This window comes from Carassius carassius, chromosome 5 (genome assembly GCF_963082965.1).
Source record: "Carassius carassius chromosome 5, fCarCar2.1, whole genome shotgun sequence".
Lineage (NCBI taxonomy): Eukaryota > Metazoa > Chordata > Actinopteri > Cypriniformes > Cyprinidae > Carassius > Carassius carassius.
In genome coordinates, this window is record NC_081759.1 from 35,420,328 (window position 1) to 35,445,754 (window position 25,427).

At 37.3% G+C, this 25,427-nt stretch overlaps 2 protein-coding genes across 3 annotated transcripts; both read right to left on the reverse strand.

Annotated features, from left to right (window-relative positions):
* Positions 1 to 917: 917 nt before the first annotated feature.
* On the reverse strand, positions 918 to 21,822 carry trpm6 (transient receptor potential cation channel, subfamily M, member 6). Of its 2 annotated transcripts, none has more exons than XM_059550933.1 (40): positions 21,486 to 21,822; positions 20,947 to 21,015; positions 20,618 to 20,697; positions 20,451 to 20,489; positions 19,657 to 19,831; positions 19,324 to 19,537; positions 18,752 to 18,876; positions 18,256 to 18,427; positions 17,985 to 18,163; positions 17,792 to 17,911; positions 16,615 to 16,687; positions 16,442 to 16,542; positions 16,226 to 16,360; positions 16,082 to 16,132; positions 15,397 to 15,537; positions 15,168 to 15,284; positions 14,809 to 15,056; positions 13,574 to 13,802; positions 12,773 to 12,928; positions 12,072 to 12,173; positions 11,825 to 11,953; positions 9,673 to 9,921; positions 9,345 to 9,519; positions 9,026 to 9,140; positions 8,608 to 8,798; positions 7,190 to 7,322; positions 6,089 to 7,014; positions 5,926 to 6,002; positions 5,720 to 5,840; positions 4,962 to 5,005; positions 4,795 to 4,859; positions 4,684 to 4,706; positions 4,539 to 4,589; positions 4,372 to 4,437; positions 3,966 to 4,267; positions 3,031 to 3,113; positions 2,740 to 2,945; positions 2,604 to 2,655; positions 2,379 to 2,488; positions 918 to 1,738 (listed from the first exon to the last, which is right to left on the reverse strand). In XM_059550933.1, exons 2-40 carry the CDS (start codon positions 20,947 to 20,949, stop codon positions 1,671 to 1,673), a joined length of 5,646 nt encoding a protein of 1,881 aa, XP_059406916.1. In that variant the 5' UTR covers positions 20,950 to 21,015; positions 21,486 to 21,822; the 3' UTR covers positions 918 to 1,670. The 2 variants fall into 2 exon arrangements, with proteins under 2 accessions (XP_059406916.1, XP_059406917.1); XM_059550934.1 differs by having other exon boundaries at positions 17,792 to 17,915; positions 17,989 to 18,163; positions 21,486 to 21,821.
* A 1,157-nt stretch (positions 21,823 to 22,979) lies between these two features.
* wu:fa19b12 (uncharacterized protein LOC560551 homolog) lies at positions 22,980 to 25,422 on the reverse strand. The gene is made up of 2 exons (XM_059550936.1): positions 24,937 to 25,422; positions 22,980 to 23,693 (listed from the first exon to the last, which is right to left on the reverse strand). Exons 1-2 carry the CDS (start codon positions 25,315 to 25,317, stop codon positions 23,475 to 23,477), a joined length of 600 nt encoding a protein of 199 aa, XP_059406919.1. The 5' UTR covers positions 25,318 to 25,422; the 3' UTR covers positions 22,980 to 23,474.
* Positions 25,423 to 25,427: the final 5 nt, after the last annotated feature.

Genomic DNA, 25,427 nt, shown 5'->3' on the forward strand with positions numbered 1-25,427 from the left:
CTCCTATGCTTCCACTTACCGAGGAAAATTCTATAAACTATAGGTATACACTAGTCCTACACTTGAAATGAAGGAAACAATATGTCTGTGTGTGATTTTGAGTGTATACCTATATGTGACCACAGACGGCTATTCTACTGAACACTACTGATGACATATTTCAGTTTTTTTCTTTTTCTGAAATTTTTTTTTTTACATTTATGAATCAGAATGTGTCTGTCTCCCTCGATGAAAAACAACAACAACAACAGCAAAACAAACAAAGGTAGCATCTGTTACCAAAACCCTTAAGACTGTACTTACCGTGCAGCATCCTTTTATGTACTAAATATGTAAACATTTTTGTTTTCAAGTGCCATAGCTAGTGTGAAGTGAAGCTGAATGGCATAACGGGGTAGATGCTTTACTGTATAAGTTGTTTACTTGAGAAGCAATCATAAAGTGGAATTCAGATGCAAGTGTGAATATTCAAACAACCAACTGTTTGTTGTTCATGGAGAACAGGCTCTGATTGACAGAACTTTAGCGCATGTCCACAATACAAGTAAAGCACATGTAGCATGGGAGGGTGGGGGCTTCTGTTAACTTGCCAACAGTCTGAGTGTGTGTGTGTATGTGTGTTTTATGTACTGTATATTGTTTGGCTTTAAGACAGTATATAAAAGAATGGTGAATAGCACTTTGTGTGATGGACTGAATATGAGTGCATGTACTTGTTTGAGTCGGGGAAGGGTTGAGCTTGATGTGCGAGCATTGTGAAATGGACATGTAAAAGAACTGATTAATCGAGACCTTAATGTGTCTCCTCCATGTTGTATATACTAAGCGAAGGACTTAAGTGATTTTTGTTAAATTCTATATTTTATGGCTTTTGTAGACATTTCTTTGTGGGATAAAAAATAAAAAAATAAAGAAAATTTTATGGATGCAATCTCATCTTCATTTCATTTTATTATGGATCAGTCTTGTGTTCCAGTAAAATATCGAAACTTGCTTAAAACCAGATTGATTTATTTTAGAAACAAAAGTGTGTAAGATTAGAGAATAGTTTTATTTAACCCTTTTGCAAATGTTCCAATTGTAAACATAAACCTCCCTACATTTGTTTAGATTTATGCTTAAACAATAAAAAATAAAAAATGGCCATTGAATTAAAAATAAAATATATTCCATGAGAACAAGTCTTATCTTACCCAGTAATCTTATGAAATAAATTGACTTTGGCAGCAGAATTGGACGAGACTTTTGCAAGTGAAGTAAGAACATGCTTCAAGATACATTCTCACAAAAGATCATCTTACAAAAACAATTAAAATAAATGTATAGGATGTTAAGTTTTGTTTGAAGACTTGAAGACAAAAATACAAAATTAGATTTAGCATGTGGAGTTTCAGGACCTCACATACAATTATATTTATATTTTTATTTTTAAACATAAAAATATATGTTGAACAATGTTTACACTATTAGTATAGGTACACACAAAGAAATAAAAGAATAAAAAAACTGACTTCCCTTATCACAAAAATGAAATGTTCTGTCACCTTGTGCAGCTCTTTACTATATATAGTATATTCAGTCAGTAAAAACTGCAGATAGAGATTAGATTACGGAACAGGATGTGAACAAGACGAGCTCCCTGGAAACTGAGACTACTTCCAGGTTAAAGGTTAAACTGTGCTGCTCGTCTCATCAAAGGCAGGAACTGACTTCCTCTGGCTGCGGCAACTCCTCAAATCTGAAAAGCCAAACACAATATACTCAACTGTGATGCATATTCATAATTCATCACAAAGAGATGCTTTTCTTAAGATCCGAAATGAAATTTGTGGATTGCACATGAATAATTTGTTTTGATTTGATGTGGTTCTTGGAGAGGACGAAGACGAATAAAAAACAAAGCACCTTTGAAATATCAAACAAATGTGGCGGAGTGGTTTTCGTTTGTTTGTTTATTTTTTATCCCTGTACTTCTGAAGCAAAGCCTCCCTCTTGATACAAACAACAGGCATCTCATATGTCTTCCATGAGACAGTAATTAATATCTAATCAAAGTCAACACTCTCTAACGCACAAAGAACTATTAAATATGTAATCAAAGAGAACACTCAACATGGCACAAAGGAAACCACGCCCCTCTTTTGCATGCCTTTGCTGTCATGGAAATGAAAAAATTTCTGCCTCATTAGAATTTTTTTTTTAAAACCTTCAGGCTTAATTAGAAGGCTTTTCCTGTTCATTTTGAAGTTTGCTCTTTTCAAACAAACTATCAAATCATGCCATGTGGACGTATTTGCGAGAGCTGCCACTGCAGGGAATGAAAAATAGAAGAGTACTGAAAGTTCAACCCTCAGCCGGTGACATGAGTGTTACCTCACCTGAGAGACCGAGCTTCTTGCAGCAGGAGTTGCAGGTGTGCTTGAGAACAAAGCTCTGGATTGCATCATCACCCAAATTAGCAGGTCCAAATGCCATTTCTCCAGAGGAGCTTCAACAGGAGCAAACTTTACTTAGAGGCAGCGCAAACCAGTGCATTGTGAAGTTCAAATCATAGCAAATACATGAAAACGTTTGGATGCTACACATTTGTGGTCCCTATTTACCTTTTATCATCAACTCTGATCAGAGAGGGGTCTGTGAGGTCCGCTCCCACACCTTCAGCCAAAAATAAAAAATCGATTCATCACCTCTCAAACAATAATAATAAACACAGGCTCTTAGAGTGAGCCTATCTTATACCTTGTAGATCAAGCACTAGCAGTTCCCTGTTGGTGTACTCGTATGTCCAGTGAGAGAACGCTAGTATAGCTTCTTCCAGACCAGTGGAGGGCGAGATCTCCTCTCCTGTATTATTGTTGTATTTCCTGAAATGACCGCTCATGTTCTTCTCAACAGTCAACCACTGGCCGTCAGAGCGCCAATGCAGCAAGGAGACATCTAGAAACCTGCACGCATACACGTGCGTAGATGTATGCTTAGTCATCAACTTCTTGTCATCGTAATAACACAGAAAGGATTGATAATGCTGACCTAGGACTGAAGGGCACACTGCTGGGTTTAATTTGGTTGAATCGCTGCATGAGTTTCTGTGCTCCTCTCTGTTGTTGGATTTCCTGCATGGTGAAGAGAAATTAGTCAACGGAGAAGCATAGAGAATAATAATGAGTAATAAACCTGCAAAGTGATATTTAATAATAAATACGGTATATAAATAATCAAAAATTGAAATATGTTTCTATACCGTATTTTCCGGACTATAAGTCGCACTTTTTTTCATAGTTTGTCTGGTCCTGCGACTTTTAGTCAGGTGCGACTTATTTATCAAAATTAATTTGACATGAACCGAGAGAAATGAACCAAGAGAAATGAACCAATAGAAAACATTACCGTCTCCAGCAGCGAGAGGGCGCTCTATGCTGCTCAGTGCTCCTGTCTACACTGAAGACATAGAGCGCCCTCTCGCGGCTGGAGACGGTAACGTTTTCTTTTGGTTCTTGGTTCTAAAATAAATGCGACTTATAGTCCAGTGCGACTTATATATGTTTTTTTCCTCATCATGACGTATTTTTGGACTGGTGCGACCAGTCCATTTTTGGTGGTAAATTAATAAATAATTAATAATGGTTCTTATTATCAATGCTGAAAACTGTTTTTGCTGCATAATATTTTTGCAGAAACCATGACTTTTGAATGGTAGTGTATCCTGGTTTCAGTAGTAAATTCAGTACTTTCAAATTGTAATAATATTTATATTACAATTTGACCAGCCTTTGTTAGCAATGAGACTTAGGGTTAGGTTTTAATTGTGTGTGTGTGTGTATATATATATATATATATATATATATAAAATACAAACAATTAAAACATTTGCTGTATAAAATAAGTGTAAAAATGCAAACAACTAAATTTACATACATCAATTGTAGAAATGTACAGTTTATTTATTTAAAATGTAAAAACTGTACCCGCAGACAGAGATGAAGTGAAGTGCTGATTGGGAACACTTTCTGCCAGATGCGAATCACCTCTGGCCTGAAGGCTTTCACCACATATACTGATCCCAGCTTCAACACATCACTCTCAGCCCAGGTACACACCACCTTGGTGGCCCTGCGCAGACCCCCATCCAGCACCTCCTGGTGGGCTAAAGGCTGAAGAACAGCTGTGCGTCCGTTCTGAATCCAGGTGGAAATTTTAGAGGACTGATCTTTAAGTGAAGACCCTGATTCTGTCTCCTCAAGTGTATAAATACAGACCTCAACGCCACCTGCATAGAGCAGAGGACATTTATATAAATAACTAAATCTGGCTAAAACTGGTTTAAAAAAACGATGTTTTGATTGTTTTTTGATTGTTTTGATTGTTGTTTACCCAATAATGACACAGGGGTGAATGGTATAGAGTGAGCAAGTCTCATAAGGTTGTTCCTCTCCATTGCTGAAAGAAAAAAACACACGCCAAAGACCAAAATAGATCCATCATCTCCACAGAATAACAAAACAAAATATTTGAGGTTATAAAGTCCAATTATTACTCACCTGAGTAATGCTGGCCTAAATCTTCAGTCAACTTAAATGTAGAGCTCTTTACTAACATTACACATAGACAGAGCACGCCAAAATCAATCCCATGCAATTTACTCACAACATAAACAGAATTACAATATAAGTACAAGTAACTTACCTTCTTGTGTCATGCTGCTTACCCTGCAAGAAGTAGAAAAATTAGGTGAAAAGTTAGAAATATTTATTCTTAATAATTAACATGTCTCATCAATCCAAAAACTGAACTCACGAGGGTCTTTGACTGATAGACTTGGCCCAGCTGCTTAGAAGTGGCTGCCCGGGGGTCACCGTGTTCTGAAGAGAGGTCATAACATTCAGCCCATCAAATGTGTCACAAACAGGAAAGAAATCACCTTCATGATGTGAGCACTACAGGTGAACTATGATGGGCCTTACCAGCCATGATGGGGCCAATTTTGTGAAATCCATTTGGTCGACATCTAATAAATAGAATGAAAAATTATCCCAGTGTCATTTTGCAGGTTGGTGTGATTTCATTTCAGGTAACAATTCCAGATATAAGCTGAAATGTATCTAATGTAATTTATACATATTAATATATATATATATATATATATATATATTACATTATATTAATATATTATTATTATTTCAGGGTTTCTAAAGATTCTTAAATCAAAATACATTTACTTGCAATTCAAATATACTGTACATTACATAAAAAGATCAAAAAGATTTGTTTAAGTTCATGATTAAAACAAGAACAAATATCTTGCAATGGTCTCAGAAATATCAACTTAATTCAAAGAAAAAAACAAGTTTCCATACCCCATGAACAGATATTTGTTCTTGTTATAAACATAGCCACACTTAATTGTTCTGGGGTGTATTCCAGAAAGCAGGTTTTGTTGGAAACTCAGAGTTTGTAGAACCTCTTTTCTGGAACACACAAATGAATCTTGATTCAAGGACATTAAGATATTTGTTTTGGAAAAATTTGTTGAGGAAGATACTCATTTTAGTTTTTTTGCAGAGCATGCAAAATTCAGTAGCATGACTGTTAATTTAAGACTTTCTGCTCCAATTTAAGAGCCTTTTAAATAGTGGAGGCCCTGGAGGGGGCACATTAAAACGGTCTAAGACCTTTTTTAGACCCCCAGGAACTCTACATTTGGACATGTTTGAAAACATACTCAGCTGGGTTAGACTGACTGAGGTTCTGAATCTCCGGTCAAACAGGCCTTTTACTTTCCTCCTCATTTTTCTGCGTGGGTCAAGCTCATGCATGCATCCCCGTGTTTCATCTAGTTTTACCTAAGAGACAGTGGCATTACTTAACCATATGTTTATCACTAGGTCTGACTGCTTAAAATTAAACAGACATAGCAGGTTGGCTTACATTCTCAGGGGTTCCTGCTCTGGTCTTTATGGACTTTTTCCCAAATGACCTTTGTCTCTTAAAGATCTTAGATAATCCTAGAGTCATATACATTATTGGATTATTTAACACAAACTGAGAATGACATATAATGTGTGGTTTTTATGGCTTGCATCCATATTACCTCTCTGGTCATGGCTGTGTTGGGGAGGCGCCAGAAGTGTCCTTCTGCTGTGCTCTGATGTCGAGGCATCAGGCATGGCCATAGTCTCCATGCTGGCTGAGAGCGAGTGGCTCTGCTCCAAATCAAAAGCCCATTCGCTGCCTAAAAGTCTTTGAGGTCTTGTGACGTGTCCAGCATCATCAAGCCTGTAGAATGCTGGGTTTCTGATCCCCACTGATTGATCCCCATCACTTTGGGAACCTGTAAGCAGGAACGTATGGCTGGAGGATCTGGACATTGCATGTAAGTTGTCCTCATCATCCTCTTCCTCCATAGACTCCTCATGGCTGGGTTGAAGCTGTAAGTCTCTCATCAGAGGCATGGTGGGAGAACTAGCACGTGATGGTTCCCCAGATCCATACATTCCCTTCTCCCTCCTTCCAACGCATAAGTGAGGTAAAGAGAGATGACATACACCTTCTCTTGAATCGCCACGCTGTAGGGGCCACCTAAAACTACAATCTTCTTCCGCTGGGCTTGCCGACACACATTTGCTCCTGACCTCAAAGGGTCCAACACTCGTCCCTGGTGGCAGCTCCAGGGAAGGACGCTGCCGGCCAGGCCCCAAGCCTCTGAGTAAGGAAGGTGGCATACTGCGGTAGTGCTTTGGAGACGGAAGTGCTTGGCTGGGGCCGACACTTCCGCCAATGCGGAGACAGCAGCTATGGGACACTTGCTCATGGAGGCATGCAATTGGCTGGCTCTGACCAAGACGGGCCACTTCTTGCTGCTGGTTGTCTGTGGCTGAGAGGAAATTTAGAGTGTCCACTGCTAAAGCAGACAAGTCATGCAACTGACCCAAGTGACAGTCTAAAGTGCGCATATTGTCCTGGATGATACTGATCTTCTCAGCAACCTCAACTAATATTCCAGACATCTCTTCAGCCCTACAAACAAACATCATAGACAATTCATTCAATTATTTCAGGTAAACCAAATCATGTTAAATGGAAATTCAGATGCATAGTTTTATTTACAAAGTTCAATCAACTGATAGATTAAATAAAAAAAAAATGATGTATTTCCTGCTGCATCCAAATGAGATTTGGGAGATGCACTGACTTGTCAGCTGCAGAACGTATCTGGTTGATTTGACTGCCTTGTTGACTCTCCTTTTTGTCTCTGAAATATCCAGCGACACACTTTTCTTCAAACTCATGCAACTTCTTCAGATCATCAGGGGCCAAGAGTAATTCTGTACATAAACAAGCAATACACTTAAATATGTGATAATATTCTGTATAAAAAAGGATTTTAAGAAACAACAGTATGCACTTTTTTTGTATTGGATCAATCATAAATGTAAATAATTTTTAATACAAGAAAAACATTTTGAAACTGTGATTGTAAAACATTATGTTGTCACATTTTGCCGATATTTAACAATAGTGCAAATTGCCAATTGCAACTGAATTGGACTGAATTGTGAAAATTTAGCTTGTGTGTAAAATGTGTGTAAATTGAATCAAAAATCATTTCTAATCAGACATGTACATCTCTAGTAAACAGATCTGTTTCTCAGTCAAATTCTGACAGGATCACAATAATCATGCAGCAAAGAATGCTAAATACTAAGCTACTAATATTAACTCTTTTATGCTGTATGAATATTTGAATATGCAATTCATCAAATAAAAATTTCAAAGGTTGTACTTTAAAAAAAAATAATAATAATTTTATTCTAGCTTAAAGCATTATTTTTTTTATCAACACTTGAATATAGGTAGGTTTCATGAAAATGTATAATTTTTATCAAAACCTAAATAATATTCAGTACGATTATCAAAGTATAAAACCAGTAAATTGCTTCCATCAACACCTCCAAAGCTTGCACAGCCATATACCACTTCCTGGATCACCATTTTACTCCATAACATTATGCATTTTTAATCATTTGCTGTCTATTGCTGATGATCGCATTATTTATCAAATGCATCTGTTTACATAAGAGTTCGCTCATTTCTCCATCCTGTTCAAATGTGTTTTTGTTCAAGAGGTTTTGTACTCATTCAGAAGATGTGAAATAGCGCCCCCGAGTGTATAACAGTGAACACACAAAAAGCCGTAAAAACTCATCAATGTCTGGGAAGCGCTGTCTTCTAAATGATGAGATAACTCGTCAATGGCAGGTAAAAGTTAATGTTTTAATTTAATATTATAATCATTGAATATTCTTAATGTTCAGTGAATATTTGATTCTGCTGTTAGATAACAAAAAAGACATGTTGCAACACCTATCGTACAAAATAACTGAACAGTATATGTCATTTTTTTTATTTAATCATTTCGTATTTACATTCTTTTTTTTATCTTTTGAAATAAAGATGTTTCTTACTTTTTTTTTTAAGAAACTTTAACTTGTAAAGAACTATAAACTGGTATTGGTATCCTTTTTTTGTACTGTAACAATCCTGCTGAGTCAATTTTGTAAGACATAAAACAGAGAGCTATGATGGTTCATAAAAAATTGACACACTTACTCAGACCAGTTCTTCCCCGTTTGGATGCCTTTTTGTGCTTTTGCCACATTGAGCTGAGACACAATGTTACATGACTGAGAAGGATGAGAGGCGGAGGCAGCCACGGCTTCTCCTGATATGTCATGATGTAACGATAGCGGTTGTATTTCCACAGCTTACGAGATATGGAGCTCATGTCAAAGTAAACATTGCTGTGAAGTAAATAATAATGCAAAGTAGGTTAAACCATCACAAAACAACCAAGACTCAACAATACATCAACACCAACTCCTGCAGCAATCTTCCACTCTGGATGTCAAGGCACATATTGGTCCAACAACTCAAAAGACCAAACTATCATCACGCCAGGAAACAAATAAAAATATGTAAGCGAAATGACGCTTATGCTAATTCATAAAGATAAAGATGAAGTGCATACTTGAAGAATGCAATAAGTACATTAACCATGATAATGTACTGAACAAATAGGTAGACGGCCTGAAGGAAGGGGGTGAGGAAAGCTCCAGGGACACAGGTTTCAGGATTACTACATGCTGTCAAAAGAAGAAGGCATGATCACAATAGAAATATCTTACAAATGTTATTAATAAGATCATAGATAATAGTACTGATAGAGTAGATCATATACAAGATGTGGAAAAGGTGAACCAAAAACCTGACAACCAAATATTAGAAATAAGGTTTATTTAAATCAGATGAACTAAACAGACAGAATGGTGTTCTTTTGTTGTACTCACCATCAATCTCTCCAGCATACACCTCCCCAAAGATCATCCAGTAGGGCTGAAAGACTACATCTCTGAGCAGATTCCAGGACGGATCCTCATTAGGGGACAGAATGGACTTCCTGGACGTGCCAAAACTGACCAGCACAATCGCCATAATGACTACTATATAGAACATGTTGCTCATCTGTGGGAAAATATATACACATTTTAAATTAGATTTTCTATTTTTGTGAAATGTATCACAGTATTCGAAAACAACTGATCTTATGAAAAACATAACAACAGCAAATGCTGCATGTAGACAGTTATTATGTATTGATAGATTTAAATTACACACCATTTTGGTGATCATGGTCAGGTAGGGTCCTGCATGCTGATTGACAGCAAAAAGGTCCAGAAGCCTGACAGACCAGAAGATGAAATCCAAAGAGTAGACAATGTGACTGGCTAAGCGTGTTTCTTGATGCCACCGGAGGGAGACCCCGACCAGGAACAGGAGGATGCCCATGAAGTCATTGATATTCCAGTACTCACTGAACCACACCTTCAACTTCTTAGTGAACTTCCTGGGCTCTAAAACCAACACCTAGAAAACACATGGGAACCCATGTGTAGCCAGCACTCTCAACACAATATACTACTAATAGACGTATTTCCAGCTGAAACTGAATATTGAATAGAGGGCGTGGCACTCCTCCTCTCTGTTTCACTTATAGCAAGCTAACGGTTGGAGGGGTGTGTTTAAGGAGATTCTGCCCAAGCCGGAAGAGAAATTCATTCCAGAGTGAAAGCAAATATTCCGATTTTGATTAAAGATTACCAAAACTGTTTTTCTTTCAGCGGACTAGCTTGCATGGATTAATTGTTCACATCAACACTAGCAATATGCACTATTAAAGTAAATAAAGTCTATTTTGATTTCATGCAGACTTTAATATATCAATAAGTGGCTTTGAACTAGTGGGTTGTGAACCAGAATTAAGTGGCAGGCTTGTTCTGAAAGGCTCATGAACAGCAGAAAAAATGCTAAATGCTAGTTATAAAATGTAGCTAACCATTTAAAAGATTTAACACTTCCCATATCTGTTGTCATTTACGACAAATATGATACATGAAATCAAAAAGTGGAGTACTCTGGCACAAATTCATCTGTCACATGTTAAAACCTAGCTAAATTAGACTGAAGGAAAGGAGAGAATACATACTTGAACATCAGGAACAAAAGTTTATATGCGGATGAAAATAATATACTACTCCAAAGTATGTTGAAAATACTGTATGTTGAAATAATTGGATTGTAATTTACAACAATATTCTAATTAAATTCTGGTATTAAGGAACTCCAAATAAATAAATAAAGACAGTTCAAACAAATCTATTTTATGTTATTTTATGTCTAGAATCATTATGAGTTATATGTAGTCACTTAAACTGCTTTTAAATATTAGTAAAATTTTGTTGCTGATTTAAAGGAAAGGGCATAATATTTTTTTTTTACTGTTATTCAGAGATTTTTTTAACCAATAAAAAAATAACTCAAACATTTAGTCAATGGCAGAAGTCTGTTAATAATTCCCACAAATGCACTGCTGTAGGGGTCATAGATAACAGAAGATGGGGAGTCAGGCAGTGGCATTCTCAAGGTCAAGGTTGAGAAGAGCCTAATCAGAAAGTGATAGCACCTAACTGAAGACCTTTGGAATCCAGCTTGGTAAAGATAAGACTTTTCAAAGACATGCTTTCTTTAATTGCCCTGAACAGCTTCAAAGGGCACTGAGCCAACTTTTCACAGACAAAAGGAGACATTGACTGCGTTTACATGCAGCCAATAACCCGTTCAAAACCGGGATATTAGCAATAACCCGGTCGCGCACGGCCATGTAAACACCGGCAAAAACCCGGATATGCTCATATTCCGGTTTTTAAAAAAAATTTTTTTACCTGGGGTACCCCTTTTCTAACCCGAATATTTGGTCTTGTAAACGCGTTTCGGCATATCTCCATTAAAATGTGTGTTCTGCGCATGTTCTATTCGCAAGGAATCTTGGTCTTTTGAGTAGAGACGGCGCATAGAAAAAAACCCAGCGTGCAGTATAGAGGCACAGTAGTGTCAAGTGCTGCTGGTGGATCAGTACCAGCGCCAAAGCGCAAACAAAGACTATCGCTATCTGCCCCAAACTATTCATTATCCACCTGCTGCTGCTGTTGTTGTTGTTGTCTTTGGATACAGGAAGAAGAATCGGAAATGACGCATATTGCGTCTTGTTGTCCGTACGTCCAGACGCTAACCGTGCGTCGCCGTTTACATCGGGATTGGTAACTCTCTCTGCTCACGCATGTAAACGGGTTATCCCGAATGTTTCAGAAACCCAAATAGTGACCTTAACCCGACCATAACCCGAATTTTAACAGCATGTAAACGTAGTCATTGATGATCTCATACTGTACATTTCTTTTAACTGGAGGGGTGTGATTTCAAGGGCACTCACCTCTCGAGCTTTCTCCACTGCCATGGTCAGGATGTAAGTTATGACCAAGCACTCCTGAATGTTGGGTTTCTCATCCAGCCTCACCAGCACAGTATAAGAGAACATCATGAGGAAACCCAAAAACGCCATCTGTGTGGACAAATCAAATCTTCAGAGATGCAAGGTTGAAAAGAGCGGTAGCTGGAGCAAGAGGGTGTGAAAGAATGGGAAGGTGAGAGAGAAGGGGAAAACTTAAGGGGAAACCTACTGTGTGAAACCAGAATTTGACCACTGGAGCCGTATAGAAGTCATACACCTTTCTGGTCCAGGGACAAAGACACCTGCTCCCTCTCTCCTCATCACCCTGAATCTATGAATTTAAAGCATCAGATGACAAAACTGCATCACATGCTTAAAATAGAAAGTTTTCATCTGTTGATGTAGATTCTAATATAGTTATCTTTATATTTATCATTCTTGGTGTGAACGGCTCTCTGACGAATCAGTTGAATCTATTTAGACAAGTTTCCCTGCACAGAAATCCTTGCAACACTATAAAGTAGATAAAGAAAATGCAATACTTTTGTGTGAAAATGCAAACGTTTTGCCAACGAACGCTTAAAGAAAAGCAATGCTTTTTGATGGGAGGCAATATTTTTCCAAGACATCACAAAAGCATTTTTCCTCACATCTCATATTTTTCCATCACCATTAGGCCGTGGGGCTCTACTGATAGCTACCTAGTGTAGCTACTAGCCTTTTTTCAAAAGAATAGCTTAACTATAGTTTGTGCAGTGTGATCACTGTAGACGTATTCATAAATAAATGACTCAAAAAGAGTGGTCAGTTTGAATCAGTCCAAAAAAAAAACTGGGCTTACATGATACAAACACATAATTATTGTGTAGTGAGTTATCAGAACAGTGAATGTTTGTTACAGCGTGTGTAGTGTCTGTCTAGATTCCTTACTGTATTTGCTGCCCCTTCTTGCTCTGATGCCCCAGAGCTTCCTAGGTCCCACCCAAACTGCAAAGCTTCCTGGGGCTGAGGAACATGGGACATCTCTGCCTGACTCTTAAACTCTAGCATCTGAATGGCCACAGGCATCAGGATACTGGCAATAATCTGGGGACAAAGGATGTGGTTTTGGACAAAAAATAAATAAATAAATAAATCTGGGTCACAAAAGTGCTGTTAAATGTTAAATGTCAAGACAAAAAAATGAAAAGAGTTATATCTTTGACAGATGGCTGGCAGACCATGTGACCATGTTTCACAAATATGTTTAAAATGTAAGATATTTGTGTCATTTCTGTTTTACTTCTAGGAAATTTGACGGATGAGTAATTTCTTATTTTTATTTTTGTCTCTTTGTTTTGTAAATACAACAGAGAATGACAAGGAATTTCTGCAGTGAAAGAAGAGAATGGGATCGGAACATGTTGCAGGTAAGACTTAAACCTGCATTTTTCATCTTAGCACCACAGTCCAATGTGTTTGGATGCACTTGTGCTAATAATATCAGTCATCTATAAGTAATTCATGCATTCATATTTTAGAAATATGGCTATATTCCTGATCAAATAATCTGTAATGTAGCTTGAAAAATGTTACGTTTACCACAAATACTAAACCAAATTCAACAGATAATTACCCATTCTGCAGCTTTGTTACTGCAAAGAGTAAATTACAACTAATTAAAAATACCAATGTCCAAAAAAGTGGTTCATATTATTTATCATGTACTGTAGATGTACCAATTCAACACACCTTGAACCAGGAGTTCTTGCTCAAGTTGAGCCGGCCCATCCATAGGTCTGTGAGGAGCATCTGAGTGCAGTTGTGAGCCACAAAGGGCCTGAGTCCTGAGGAGACGGCCATTTGTAGACAGGTGAAGTTACTCCAGTCCTTCATCTCCCAGGTCAGCAGCTTCATCGCCATGCGTTCGTTCTCTCTGAAAGCCTGATCCAAGAGATCCACAGCCAGCTGTCCGAACTCTCTAAAAGACCAATACAATGCAATGCATAGCATTGTTTTACCAACTTCTTTTTTATTACTAGTCTTTCAAGATTCAGTTACTTCTAATCCAATGAAATCTCCATTAAGCAACATTTAGCTACGGGGGCCCAGTAGTGCACAACACAACAAATTCGACCCAACACAACACGTAGGACTAATATAAGTTTGTGTTGTGCTAATATTGTTGTGTTGATGCTAGTTTCCATTGTGTTGTGCTAATATAGTTGTTGCGACTAGTATCCGTTGTGTTGTGGCTTGTTTCCTTCGTGTCCAAAATACACACATATACAGTATATGTTTTGAAAATATTTACATGCATATATTCATAATAATAAACTGTATTATATATAAATTTAATATATAAAAATAAAATATTTTTCTTTAAATATACATGCATATGTGTATTTATATATAAATAATAAATATACAGTACACATAGGCCTACATATATTATGTGAACAAAAACTTTTATTTTGGATGAGATTAATCGTTTGACAGCACTACTTGTTCCCATTGTGTTGTGCTAATTTCATTATATTGTGGCTTGTTTCCATTGTATTACAACTTGTTCCCATTTTGTTGTGCTAACTTCGTTGTCTTGTGGCTTGTTTAGTTGTATTGTGCTAATTTTGTTGTGTTGTGACTTGCTTCCATTGCATTGCGTCTTGTTTCCGTTGTGTTGTGTCTTGTTTCTGTTGTGTTGCATCTTGTTTCTGTTGTGTTGCTTCTTGTTTCTGTTGTGTTGGGACTTGTTTCCATTGTGATGTGGCTTGTTTTCATTGTGTTGCTGCTTGTTTCTGTTGTTTTGCAAATTGTTTCCATTGTGTTGTGACTTGTTTCCATTGTGTTGTGCTAATTACATTGTGTTGGATCTAGTTTCCATTGTGTTGTGAAGATTTTGTTGTGTTGTGCACTAATTGGGCCACCGTATTTAGCAGATGTTGTTTGTATTACAAACTTTAGAGTGAGGAAAAACACAAACTGACAGAGAGTTCTTCTTCAGCTCCTCTGCCATGCTGTCACCCATATTGCTCTCTCTGGCTTCCACCGCCATAGCACGGTAAAGCTTGCAGGCCACAACCGCCCTGGCCATAGCCTGCTCTCCATGCTGCCACAGAAACATCGCCATCTCTTGCCGATGCTTGAGCACTGCCCACACAAACAGGTCGTTAAAAGTGCATAAAAACTCGGGGCTCGAGGTTGACTTCAGGTCCTGAGGCGCAATCGCACCCTCCTGCAAAGACACAATTCTGGGTGTTTTTAATAAACGGAATGATTGTGAATCTATTCAAAAGCATATGACTCAATACAGTGGCAGTGAACAGAATGGAGATGTTGAGAGAACCTGGTGTCTGCATGGCTGAGCAGTTCTGTGGAAATGGGAGCGAGATGGGGAGGTCTCTGTAGTTGGAGCTGCTTTCCTGGCTTTGCTGAAAGGGCTGGATGTCTCCTTAACACCCTCCTATCCCATATCAAAAAAGATCATAGAAATTTAAGTTTGATAATGTCTACAATAAATGGAAACTCACTTTCAAAACACAGAAATGAATCGATTATTGGAAAAGAAAGCCGACCTTAGCTGGGTTATGAATGCGACTGTACATGGCTCTGAAGCTCTTGCGTGTATATGTGCTTCGATAAGCTCCACCAATTAGGTATTCAATCACCATTCCAATGTCGATTAAAGATATCCTATAAACAGCAGGCAGACGAGTCTACAAAAACACAGAAAATGCTTATGGAAACAGTATTTCTGGTCAAGGACCCCTTGGTGGATTGATAAACAGAGCATTTTAAGCCTGACCTATAATAGGGATTTATAATATAGAATACATTTTGAGGTCAGTAAAGTTTTAGTTTGGAGTCAGAGTAACATTATTTTATGTTTTGAAATAATTTGCCAATGTTCACAAAGGCTGCATTTTGTATAAAAAGAAAACAGCAAAAAGAGAAATGTTGTTAATACAGTTACTTGTAATATTGTTGTTACAGTCATAAATAACTGTTTCCAATTTTAATAAATTTTCAATTGTAATTTATCTCTGTGAGAATTTCTCTAGTCTTCAGTGTCAGCTGATCCTTTAGAAATCATTTGAATATGCTTATTTGGTGCTCAGTGAATTAAGTAAATTAATTGCATCAATATTGTATTTTTGTTTAATGTATCCACAAAAATTCATACAATAATTTTCTGACTTGCTGTTGACAACCAACACAACAAAGAACAGAAATAACTTCAAGGTTGCACTTCACACAAACCTGTTTGGCATCCTCAATGATGTGTCGAAGAAAATGATCAGAGCCTTTTTGCTGGAAAATACAATTGATTTATCATAGGAAGGATCAGAGATATTCACTTATATCAGAGACAAAATCTTCCTGCAAGTGGTAAATGGGAATTACTGTATTGTAGAGCTGTTCCAGACGACAAATGGTCAAGAAGCATCTCATGGTCATGCCGTTCTCAATCAGCAGCTTCACAAAACTGACACGATCCATTACCAATGCATCCAACATGGTCTGCTCCAGAGATCCCACCTACCAAATCCAGCACTGGATTATACATGTCTGCTCTAACTTATAAATGCCTTAATCTTGGCTGTAAAATCATAACTGTACCTGCCATTGTTGTCCGTACACCAGAATGTTGTCCTTAGCCACATCAGCTCTGTCCCAGGCCAACGTGATATTTAGCTGCCCCTCAGGGGAAGCTCTGGTACCTGTATTTTCATTTTTTGATGAACAACCACAGTAATCCAATATTTAATTAGTATGATAACAATATTACATACCTCTCAGTGATGTAGTCAGGATAGCAACATCTGCCTCTTGAAGGTCCTCTGATTCAGAGTCATAAATGGTGATCTAAAATGAAAAATCGTCGAAGTATGACCTCATTTAAAAAGGAAAATTAATTTTAACCAACACAGATGGCCAGCATTAAAACAGATTTGTAAACTAGTGGCGCTGCTGTGGTGTCATGTTCAATATAGCCAGCCGTTATTTATTTTGTTTGGTATTAGTATGAAACCACCAGCATCCCATGCCAATATATAAATGCATGTAACTCCATAAGACACCCAGAGGAGATGTTCTTCTCTTAACATGCCTTTGGCATTTCGTCTTCACACGAGTGATTCATACCCAATCAAAGAATCTGTGTGCCTGGGGACCAAATTAATCCCTCGATTAATATGGAAATAAGTTTCATGCGCCATCATTCCAATTATTCTGTTCTCTCTCAATTTAGAAGCTCAGAGATGTGGGATGGGTGTGGTAAACTACAACATTCCCTTTGATGGAGGCTTAGCATCAGAGCTTTCGGTGTAGTGACAGAGACCGATACACAGCAGGCATCTTATCACACAAAACAACCAGTGTTTACCGCCAAGTAGGAGGGGAGAGGAAGAAGAGGAAACAGCCAGATAGATGCAGAAGGGGATTTGAATATGTTGCACTAGGTTCACAGCTTAGAGGACAAGAACTTCGCCGATGAGTGAGGAGTTCGAGATTAAGTTAGGACTGACTGGTATTTCCTGAACTGATAATTAGAATCTGCAAACTGATCTGTATCTCCTGAAACCAAGAGAGTAAAAATGTCTTTTAACTATTTAAATTTTAGTTTCCCTTTTGGTTTAAGTAAATTATAATAACTCTGATGAACACATGATTAAAGAGATCAAGTCATTCGTCATCATCAATCCAGAAAATGTTCAGTCAGTCATAATAAATAAAACACTGACATTTGAAATGACTCTTAGTACATGGCTAGGCACCAAAAATAAAACTACAAAAAATAATAATAATTAATTTCATTTAGAGTGATACAAGAGAGATGAAACTAGCAGAGCTATGTAGGAAACCAGTTGTTTTTGACTATGATCATTGACACTGTTCAGCAACCATTATACAAAAATTTGTCATAATTGACCATTTAGGGTAATTAGTTATTTAGGTTATTTAACTTACAAGCTCTCTATATTCCATGCATTCCATGAGTATGCTGAGAAGTTCAGAGGCCTCTTGTCTGTCCACAACAAACGTTTCCTGAATCCTCAGCAGGACATCCTCCTTAATATCCGAGTCCAACTTACTGTGACAAATATGAGACAATATAACAGAACCCAAACATTATTTTAATACATATACACTTATGTGAGACATGCCTTTCTACAGCTGTTTGTTTGTGTATTAAAGCCAGCAGGTCTGCAGCTCTGCCTGTTCCCTCAAACACCAGCACAGGCACAGGAGAACTTCTGCGCACATACTCCAGCACCACTGAGAGGATGGCAGGACCCCCTTCCACTACAACACACACTAAAGGCACATGCTGAGGCAGCCCTAAAATCAATACACACGCATTTACATACACATCAGACATGCACATATACTTTAACTCAAAAGGCATGTGACATTTGTAAGAAAACACTTACTAGGGTGGATTTTCTGAAAGTGTATATGCCTTTCTAGCCTTTTCCTCAAGTCTATTTGACAGCCTGATTTGCCCATGGTCCCATCATCAACTAACAGGAAGTGTGAATGCATGCCGTTCAGGCTGGCACGTTTACTCAAAGGATTACCTAGAGCCTGGTAGTGCCTCAAAACCTAGTGTAATAAACCACAACATCAGTATAGCAGAAGCAAAAAAAATAAAGAAAATATATATGACATAATTCACAAAATAAACCAGCACAAATAATAATTGAACAAAGTAACAATTAACAAATTGTCAATGTCACAGATTTACTGCAGTGGTCCAGAAATATATAATCTTAAATGCATTATTTGTTTTATATCATCACATTTACTTGTTTTGATTTTCTAAAAATCCAGGTTTAAATAATTTTGAATTTTGAATCCCCTTCACCTCGGATCCTACTGTACATTGCAATATAATTCAATAGCATAGTGTTGAAATGTAAAACTCACATCCCGGCCAATAAGGTCAGTGTTATTCTCAATAATGCCCCAGGGTGTGATCCCGAACACATTCCTCTTCCTGAGGTCATGTGACCCATACACTTTTACAGCATCACCAACATACTTAGACACCCCTGAATACAATGAGAAAGAAGGTCCAGTGTTGTTACTGTAACTAAAACTAGAAAAAATTTTATTGGCTATTGAAATATAAAGCTGAAATAAAATTAAATCTATATATAAGATATTTAAGATGCTTAATTGAAATGTGAAATACTGCCTTGGCAAGTTAGTAAAATCAATAAATTATTTAAGTACCAAAAATACTGAAATATAGATATAAAAAAATACAATTAATAAAAAGGAAAAAACTAAATTTCTAAAATTAAAAAATATGAACGTTGAATATATAAAAATAAAAGCCAATTTAAAATATGAATAAATACTACAATAATAATAAAATAACCGTGATAAGGTCATAACAATATGAAAGAAGTTATGTGTACCGTGCTTCACTAGAAAACAGTGTGATAGCAAAAATAAGACTTTTAAAGTATATGTATCCAGCCACAAACACAAACCAGTATTGATCCCGTCAGTCAGTATCCATGCTCCAGTGCTCTCTGCAGCTATGATGAGCCCTGTGCTGAAAGCCTGGCACACCCGTGGAGAAAGATTGAAGTTTTCTGTCCCTCCGTGCACAGAGATCACCAACTTGGGCATCTCCATGTGCCATTCTCTCAGCATCAGTTGGAGCAGGAGCTCTGCTGGAGTGTCACAGGAAAGACGTACATACTGTAGAGAAAACAGCACTTTACTGTATGAACTATGCACAATTCTATATATTATAAATACGCTGTTAACAGGTATAGACACATCTGCCTGGTAAGTTTTTCCTCCTTGTAAGCACCAACCTTGGCATGAGACGTGCGCTTTGTGCTGCCCTGGAAGTCCAGTGATCCGAAAGCATCAGTGGGGCTGACACTGGTGTGTTGCAGCACTGACCACTCCTCATCAGGACCAGGGCCATGTCCCAGCAAGCCAGAGTATGGACCCACATGCTCCGCGATCAGCCTCCCACAGCAACATCTGAGGAAAGAGATGAAATGAGCCAAATTGAATGAGAATAAAAGAGAGATAAAAATAATGACAATTTGTTTCCGTTACACAGAATATATATATATATATATATATATAATTTTTTTTAATGACAGAATTCAGACTCAGATTCTCACAATTCTGAGAAAGAAGTCAGAATGGAACAAATCTTGCAATTCTGACTTTTTTCTCAGAATTCTGAGTTTACATATTGCAATTCATTTTTTTTCCCGCCATGGTTAAAAAAGTAAAAAAGGTAACTGCAACAAGTCTGATTTCTTTTTTTCAGAATTGCAATAATTATGAGATATAAACTCTTATTTTACCTTATTTTTAAACCTTTTTTCAGTCACTATTACTCGATGTAGTTAAAAATATTTTTTTTAGAGATCGCAATCACAAAGAGCTATTATCAGAGTATGACTAAAAAGCATCTATTTAACTGACAATCAAATCCCAGGATTTTTACCAAGAATCCCCATGAATTTTAAAGACTTGAATACTACAGTTCAAAAATGTCCATGACTGTGAGCTTTATGCACACAAATTATTCAAATGAGAAAACATTTTCATGGTAATACATAGAGGATGAATGTACTGATGATTTTACCTTACTAAGCTTTGGCACACTTGACACACTGGATAACACCTGCAAATAAACAAAAGCTGCAGTTCACATGGGTCCTTTAAGACAAATCTTCTGAAGCACTTGATAAACTCACATTATCATTGCTAAAAGTTAAATGCAGATATGACGGCCAAGATTATTAAGCATACCTGTGATGATCACGTGAGGCTGGCAGAAATTTCACACATTCTCTCTTGGAAAAAGTGGCCTGGATCCAACTTCGTCTAGACTGAAGGAAAACAACTACTATAAGCTTTGTTATACTATAGGCCAATTTTAATGAGCCGATATAACCACCACATTATTACTTAAAACTAAGTAAAACTAAGACTAAAACAAAGTGTGTGGTCTATGTAAAGACATCTAAATAGAAGCCACTTCAGAAGCACCACTATCCCACCTTTTTACAGATATAACCTACATACAGTGTACATAACTGTACACTCTTATTGTGTGTGTGTGTAATGCAACAACATACCATTTCTCCTCAAATCTCCTTCACAGCTGGGTGAGTCAGTCATGAATACTTTTAGAGAGCCTTTTCAGCCTTGCAGATAAAAAAAAACCGGAAAAAAAACAATGCATTGTTGTGAGGTGGAAAATTACGTTTATACATCCTTTTCCGGGAATTATTAGGTGAAATACAAAGACACGGATGAGAAACAATATTCCCAACTTAAAAAAACGACATCTAGCAGAGCAAACAAATAAAAGGGTGGAGGGCGTCCTCACCCAAAACAGAGACTGAAACATACTGTATTTTCACTTACTGTACTACAACCTGAAGAGCCACATCTGTTCAGAAATGGTAGATGAGTGCATTTGAAGGAAAAGAGGTCGCAAACTGCTGTAACTACGCATTTAAAACAGCAGTGCTGTGTGGAATGGGGAATGAACTCACAAGTTTTAACATGTCTTGGAGTAAAGCCCTGTAGGATACAACTTTTCGTTTCATACAACAAGGCAGCTACTAACTTAGGCTATACCATACGCTGACGCTCTTAGCCGTTTAATTACCTGTGAAATAGCGTTGTTTCCTCAGTCATGTTTTCCATAAATTCAGCGGATACTTATTCCTGCAATAAACGCGCATAACAGAAGAGATGCGATCAGCTAGGAAGTGGGTGGTCTCTTCCAAGGGCTGTAAAGTGTCGAGTGTGGACACGCAGCTGGAACTCTGATGCGAACATGTTTCGTTCTGGGAAGCTCGTGCTTGCTTGTTCAAGAGAGGCCAATATGGTAGTTGCATAACAAATGTAACTAAATTCTTCACATTCTTCCTGTGTTCATTTCGAAATGTTTTATGAGATTACGGTATTTTATTTCCTCGCTTAAAGTGTTATACGACTTGGTTTGAAAAGCAGCGAAGCGAAAAGGGTTAAACATTGTTCGTGAATGACTAACTTAATGAGCACTGGCGGTTAAAGTTAGTTAAAGAGGAGCGCAAATAATGAACGTTCAGTCAGACCTCAATCATGAGATCCCAGCTTTACAAAAAAACAATGTTTACTTATGAAAATCTTAATTACAGAAATCATCGCTGTAGATTACGTTTCTCACCGTTATATCGCCTCCTTCTGTCAAAAACAGGACGTGATATTAGTACATGCTTGCGACAGGCCCACCGAGTTTGCCGACCTTATCTTATGAAATCGGATTGGCTGATTGCTGCCATTAATTATAAATATGTAGCTGTCCTCATTTATCAGTTTGCATCAAACACATGGCATAACAAATATTTACAGTGTCTATCATGCCAACAATTGCCAAACATTTTTTTAATTTTAAGTACTTATCCCATTCAGGAATTGTAACAAAAAGTGTCTGCCATACCTCAAATAGATTTTCACTCAAAAGTAATGCATAAAAAAAATCTGTCAGTTTTCCACTTTACATATTGGTAACCTTCTATGATGGCAAATATACAAATTACATTAAAATATGTAATAATTGAACACAATTCTAGCCTGTCATCAGAGGTGTGGAGCTTGATTCTCACATGCTTCCATTTCACTCCCAAAAATAAATAAATACATTTTGTCTTCGTTGTCCTTGAGGTTAAAGCACGTCTCTGAATTGCTGTCGTTTCATTAGATTAAGTACTAACAAGACTGCGCATTATTTTCTTGTACATCCCATTTCCACATATTCCCAGAGAACCCAAATAGGACAAAGTATTAAAACTTGGCTTACCGTTGCAGCATTTTACTTTCATGCTTATTTTAGCTTAGCAGATGAGCAGGACTATCTCTATACTGATCACTGGCGATGCAATCTCCTGATAAAGTTGGCATGTTCTCAGCCCTTATACCCTCCTAGACCAAAGGTCATGAGCACCTAACACAACAGCATGGAAACAGGTATGTTTCCCTTCCTTTGTGTGAGGAACTGGGAAAGAAAACACACACCGTATTTCACAATAGTTCTTTACCTCTTAAAAAAAAAAAGAAAAAAGAAAAATAGTATGAATCGTGAAATCAGACAGTTCACCAAGGATATTGCAAGCCAATATCAGTATAAAAAATACATTTTATTGCTGTTGAGCAATTTCAAAAACACTGCAATTACGCCACTGGAACATTCCAAGCACTTCCTGTATCTAAGATCAGAAGTACCACATACTGTTGTCAAAATAATAATGCTGTTCAGAGAAAAAGAACAAGGCCCTAAAGTTTACAAAAACGAAACACCTAAAGAATAAAAGTGGCTTATACCTACTGAACACCATAAACATAAAAAAACAGGCTCAGTCCAAGCAGAAGAACATACACTTGCTTTCACAGCTATACTGAAAAAAGAAAAAAAAATACACTCATGATTAGTCTAAAATGCTTTCACACTGTTGAACACTTGACCTCTAGGACAGGAATATGAGGTCATGTGACCATCATGTGTTTCTACCAGAATGGAATCTTCTGCTGGAGGCCTTCATGCTGTTCACAGCACAAGGCTTTGCTTACATGTTCATCTAGTGCAGACCAGGGGGAATCATCTCATCATATCCAGTCAGGTAATTTGGCAACACCTAGACAACATCTTAACAAGAATGTCACTGTGCACTGGGGATCTCCTCATGTTTCCATCGCCTCTAAGTCTTTGTTGGAAGAGGCTATGTGGCCCAGCCAAGAGTTCAGTCTCCAGGAGAGCGAGATCCAACTCAGGCAGTGGAACCCGCCAGAACTGGAAGGTATTGAATGGAGAGAGGTCCTCATCTGTTTGCATCACCTAGTAGGATAGAAACAGAGCTGAATTTCCAAAGGGTTTACTACAATACAGTACAGCAACAACCTGCACCAAGATGAGTGAGAAAATGCTAATGGTGATTACTTGCAAATTCTAATCTGATACTGACTTCGAATTACATTACAAAATTTGTAGTTAGTAATGCAAGCCATTACACATTTTAGTTAATATAATCAAGTCTACTTTTATATTCCTTTGTTTATCACATTGATTTAATTAGGATAATCTTGTACCATATTGATACAAAGATTAAGAAAATATATTCCATTCATTGTCATTAACAACATTAAGTGTTTAAACATTATATTATGTTAATGTTTCCCAAACTGGGTTTTGTGAAGGACCTGCAGGGGGTTTGTGAGTTTAATGAAAAGCTAATAAGTAATTAAATCATAAATTGTTAAATTTAATCATTTTTAAATCGAAAAAAAGTGTGTACTAAAAATTAAAATGTTTACCTGCATGTCATGTGACCATGAACCAACAGAGAACCATGAAGATGCAAATGTTATATTATGAAAATTTTTATTTTAAAATCTCATGGGTACTTTAAGTAACTATATTATCAGATGTCCAGAATCTGTGCATTTTAATGTGTTTGAAAGACAAAAACCTTCCAAAGACATAGAAATCTATGGTTAAATAACCTACTGAGTGATAATTCAAATAGAAAAGTAACTTGCTCATCAGTAGTTGATGCAATGTTGAAACAATCCGTTAACTTAGTCAAATGCTGCAGACTTTCTGAGTGTATAAGCAGTAGACTATTTTCGAAAGGAGATTTTAAAAGATGAAAATGATGAATTAGGGAGAATCAATATTAACTTATTTCTATTGTGTAAAAAATATGTAATCAAGCAATCCAAAAAAGTAACTGTATTTTAAAATGTAATTTAATATAATTACAAGTACTTCATTTTTGGAATCTGATCATCCAGATTACGTGTAATCGGTTACTTTAAGTTTCATAGTCTTTATAAAATTAATAATAATGTTTATAAGAAAGAGGGAAAAAAAACAGTCTGGCCAGACAGAATAAATAAACAGAAATAAAACAAAAGACAGATATGCCTATTAAAATAATGTGTATAATGTGTACATATTGGTCATGTACTGCCACCTTATGTTCATCTGGAAGCATTGCATATTGTTCCACCGAACACCACGCAGGCCACAAAAAAAAAAAAAAACACGAGATTTTTCGCTCAGGTGCTTGAAACTTTACCTTGTCTCCTGCAGTACTGTTAGTTCTTTCGTCTGTCTGTTTATTTGATTGAGTCTGAAGCGCGCGAAATGACCGTCGCGTGACAGGTCTCCCAGCACCATCCTCGAATGTTCTAGACTTGCACGTGCTCCTGCCTGCCAGCGATGAATTAACCCCGTTTGCAGCCAGCTTTCTCGGTAAGTTATCTGTATCCAGTGAATCTTCGAGATAGCTCGGTCTTTTCCTGCAGCGTGGTCTAGCCAGCGTTAATAACGAGGATGGAATTGCGTTTTGGATCAGGTTCACGCCTCCTACCTGTTTGTCGCTGTCGGACAGAGAACGAAAACATCTTTTATGAGGGATTTCGGAATTCAAAATGTTTTCTGCTCCTCGTTTGGTCATGTGTGCGACCACCAAAACTCAGCTTCTACAAAATAGAGACAATACTTTTTTTTTAGTACGCAGAGGTTGAGTTTCTCGACTGTTTACGACAGTTGAAGTTGAATACAGCG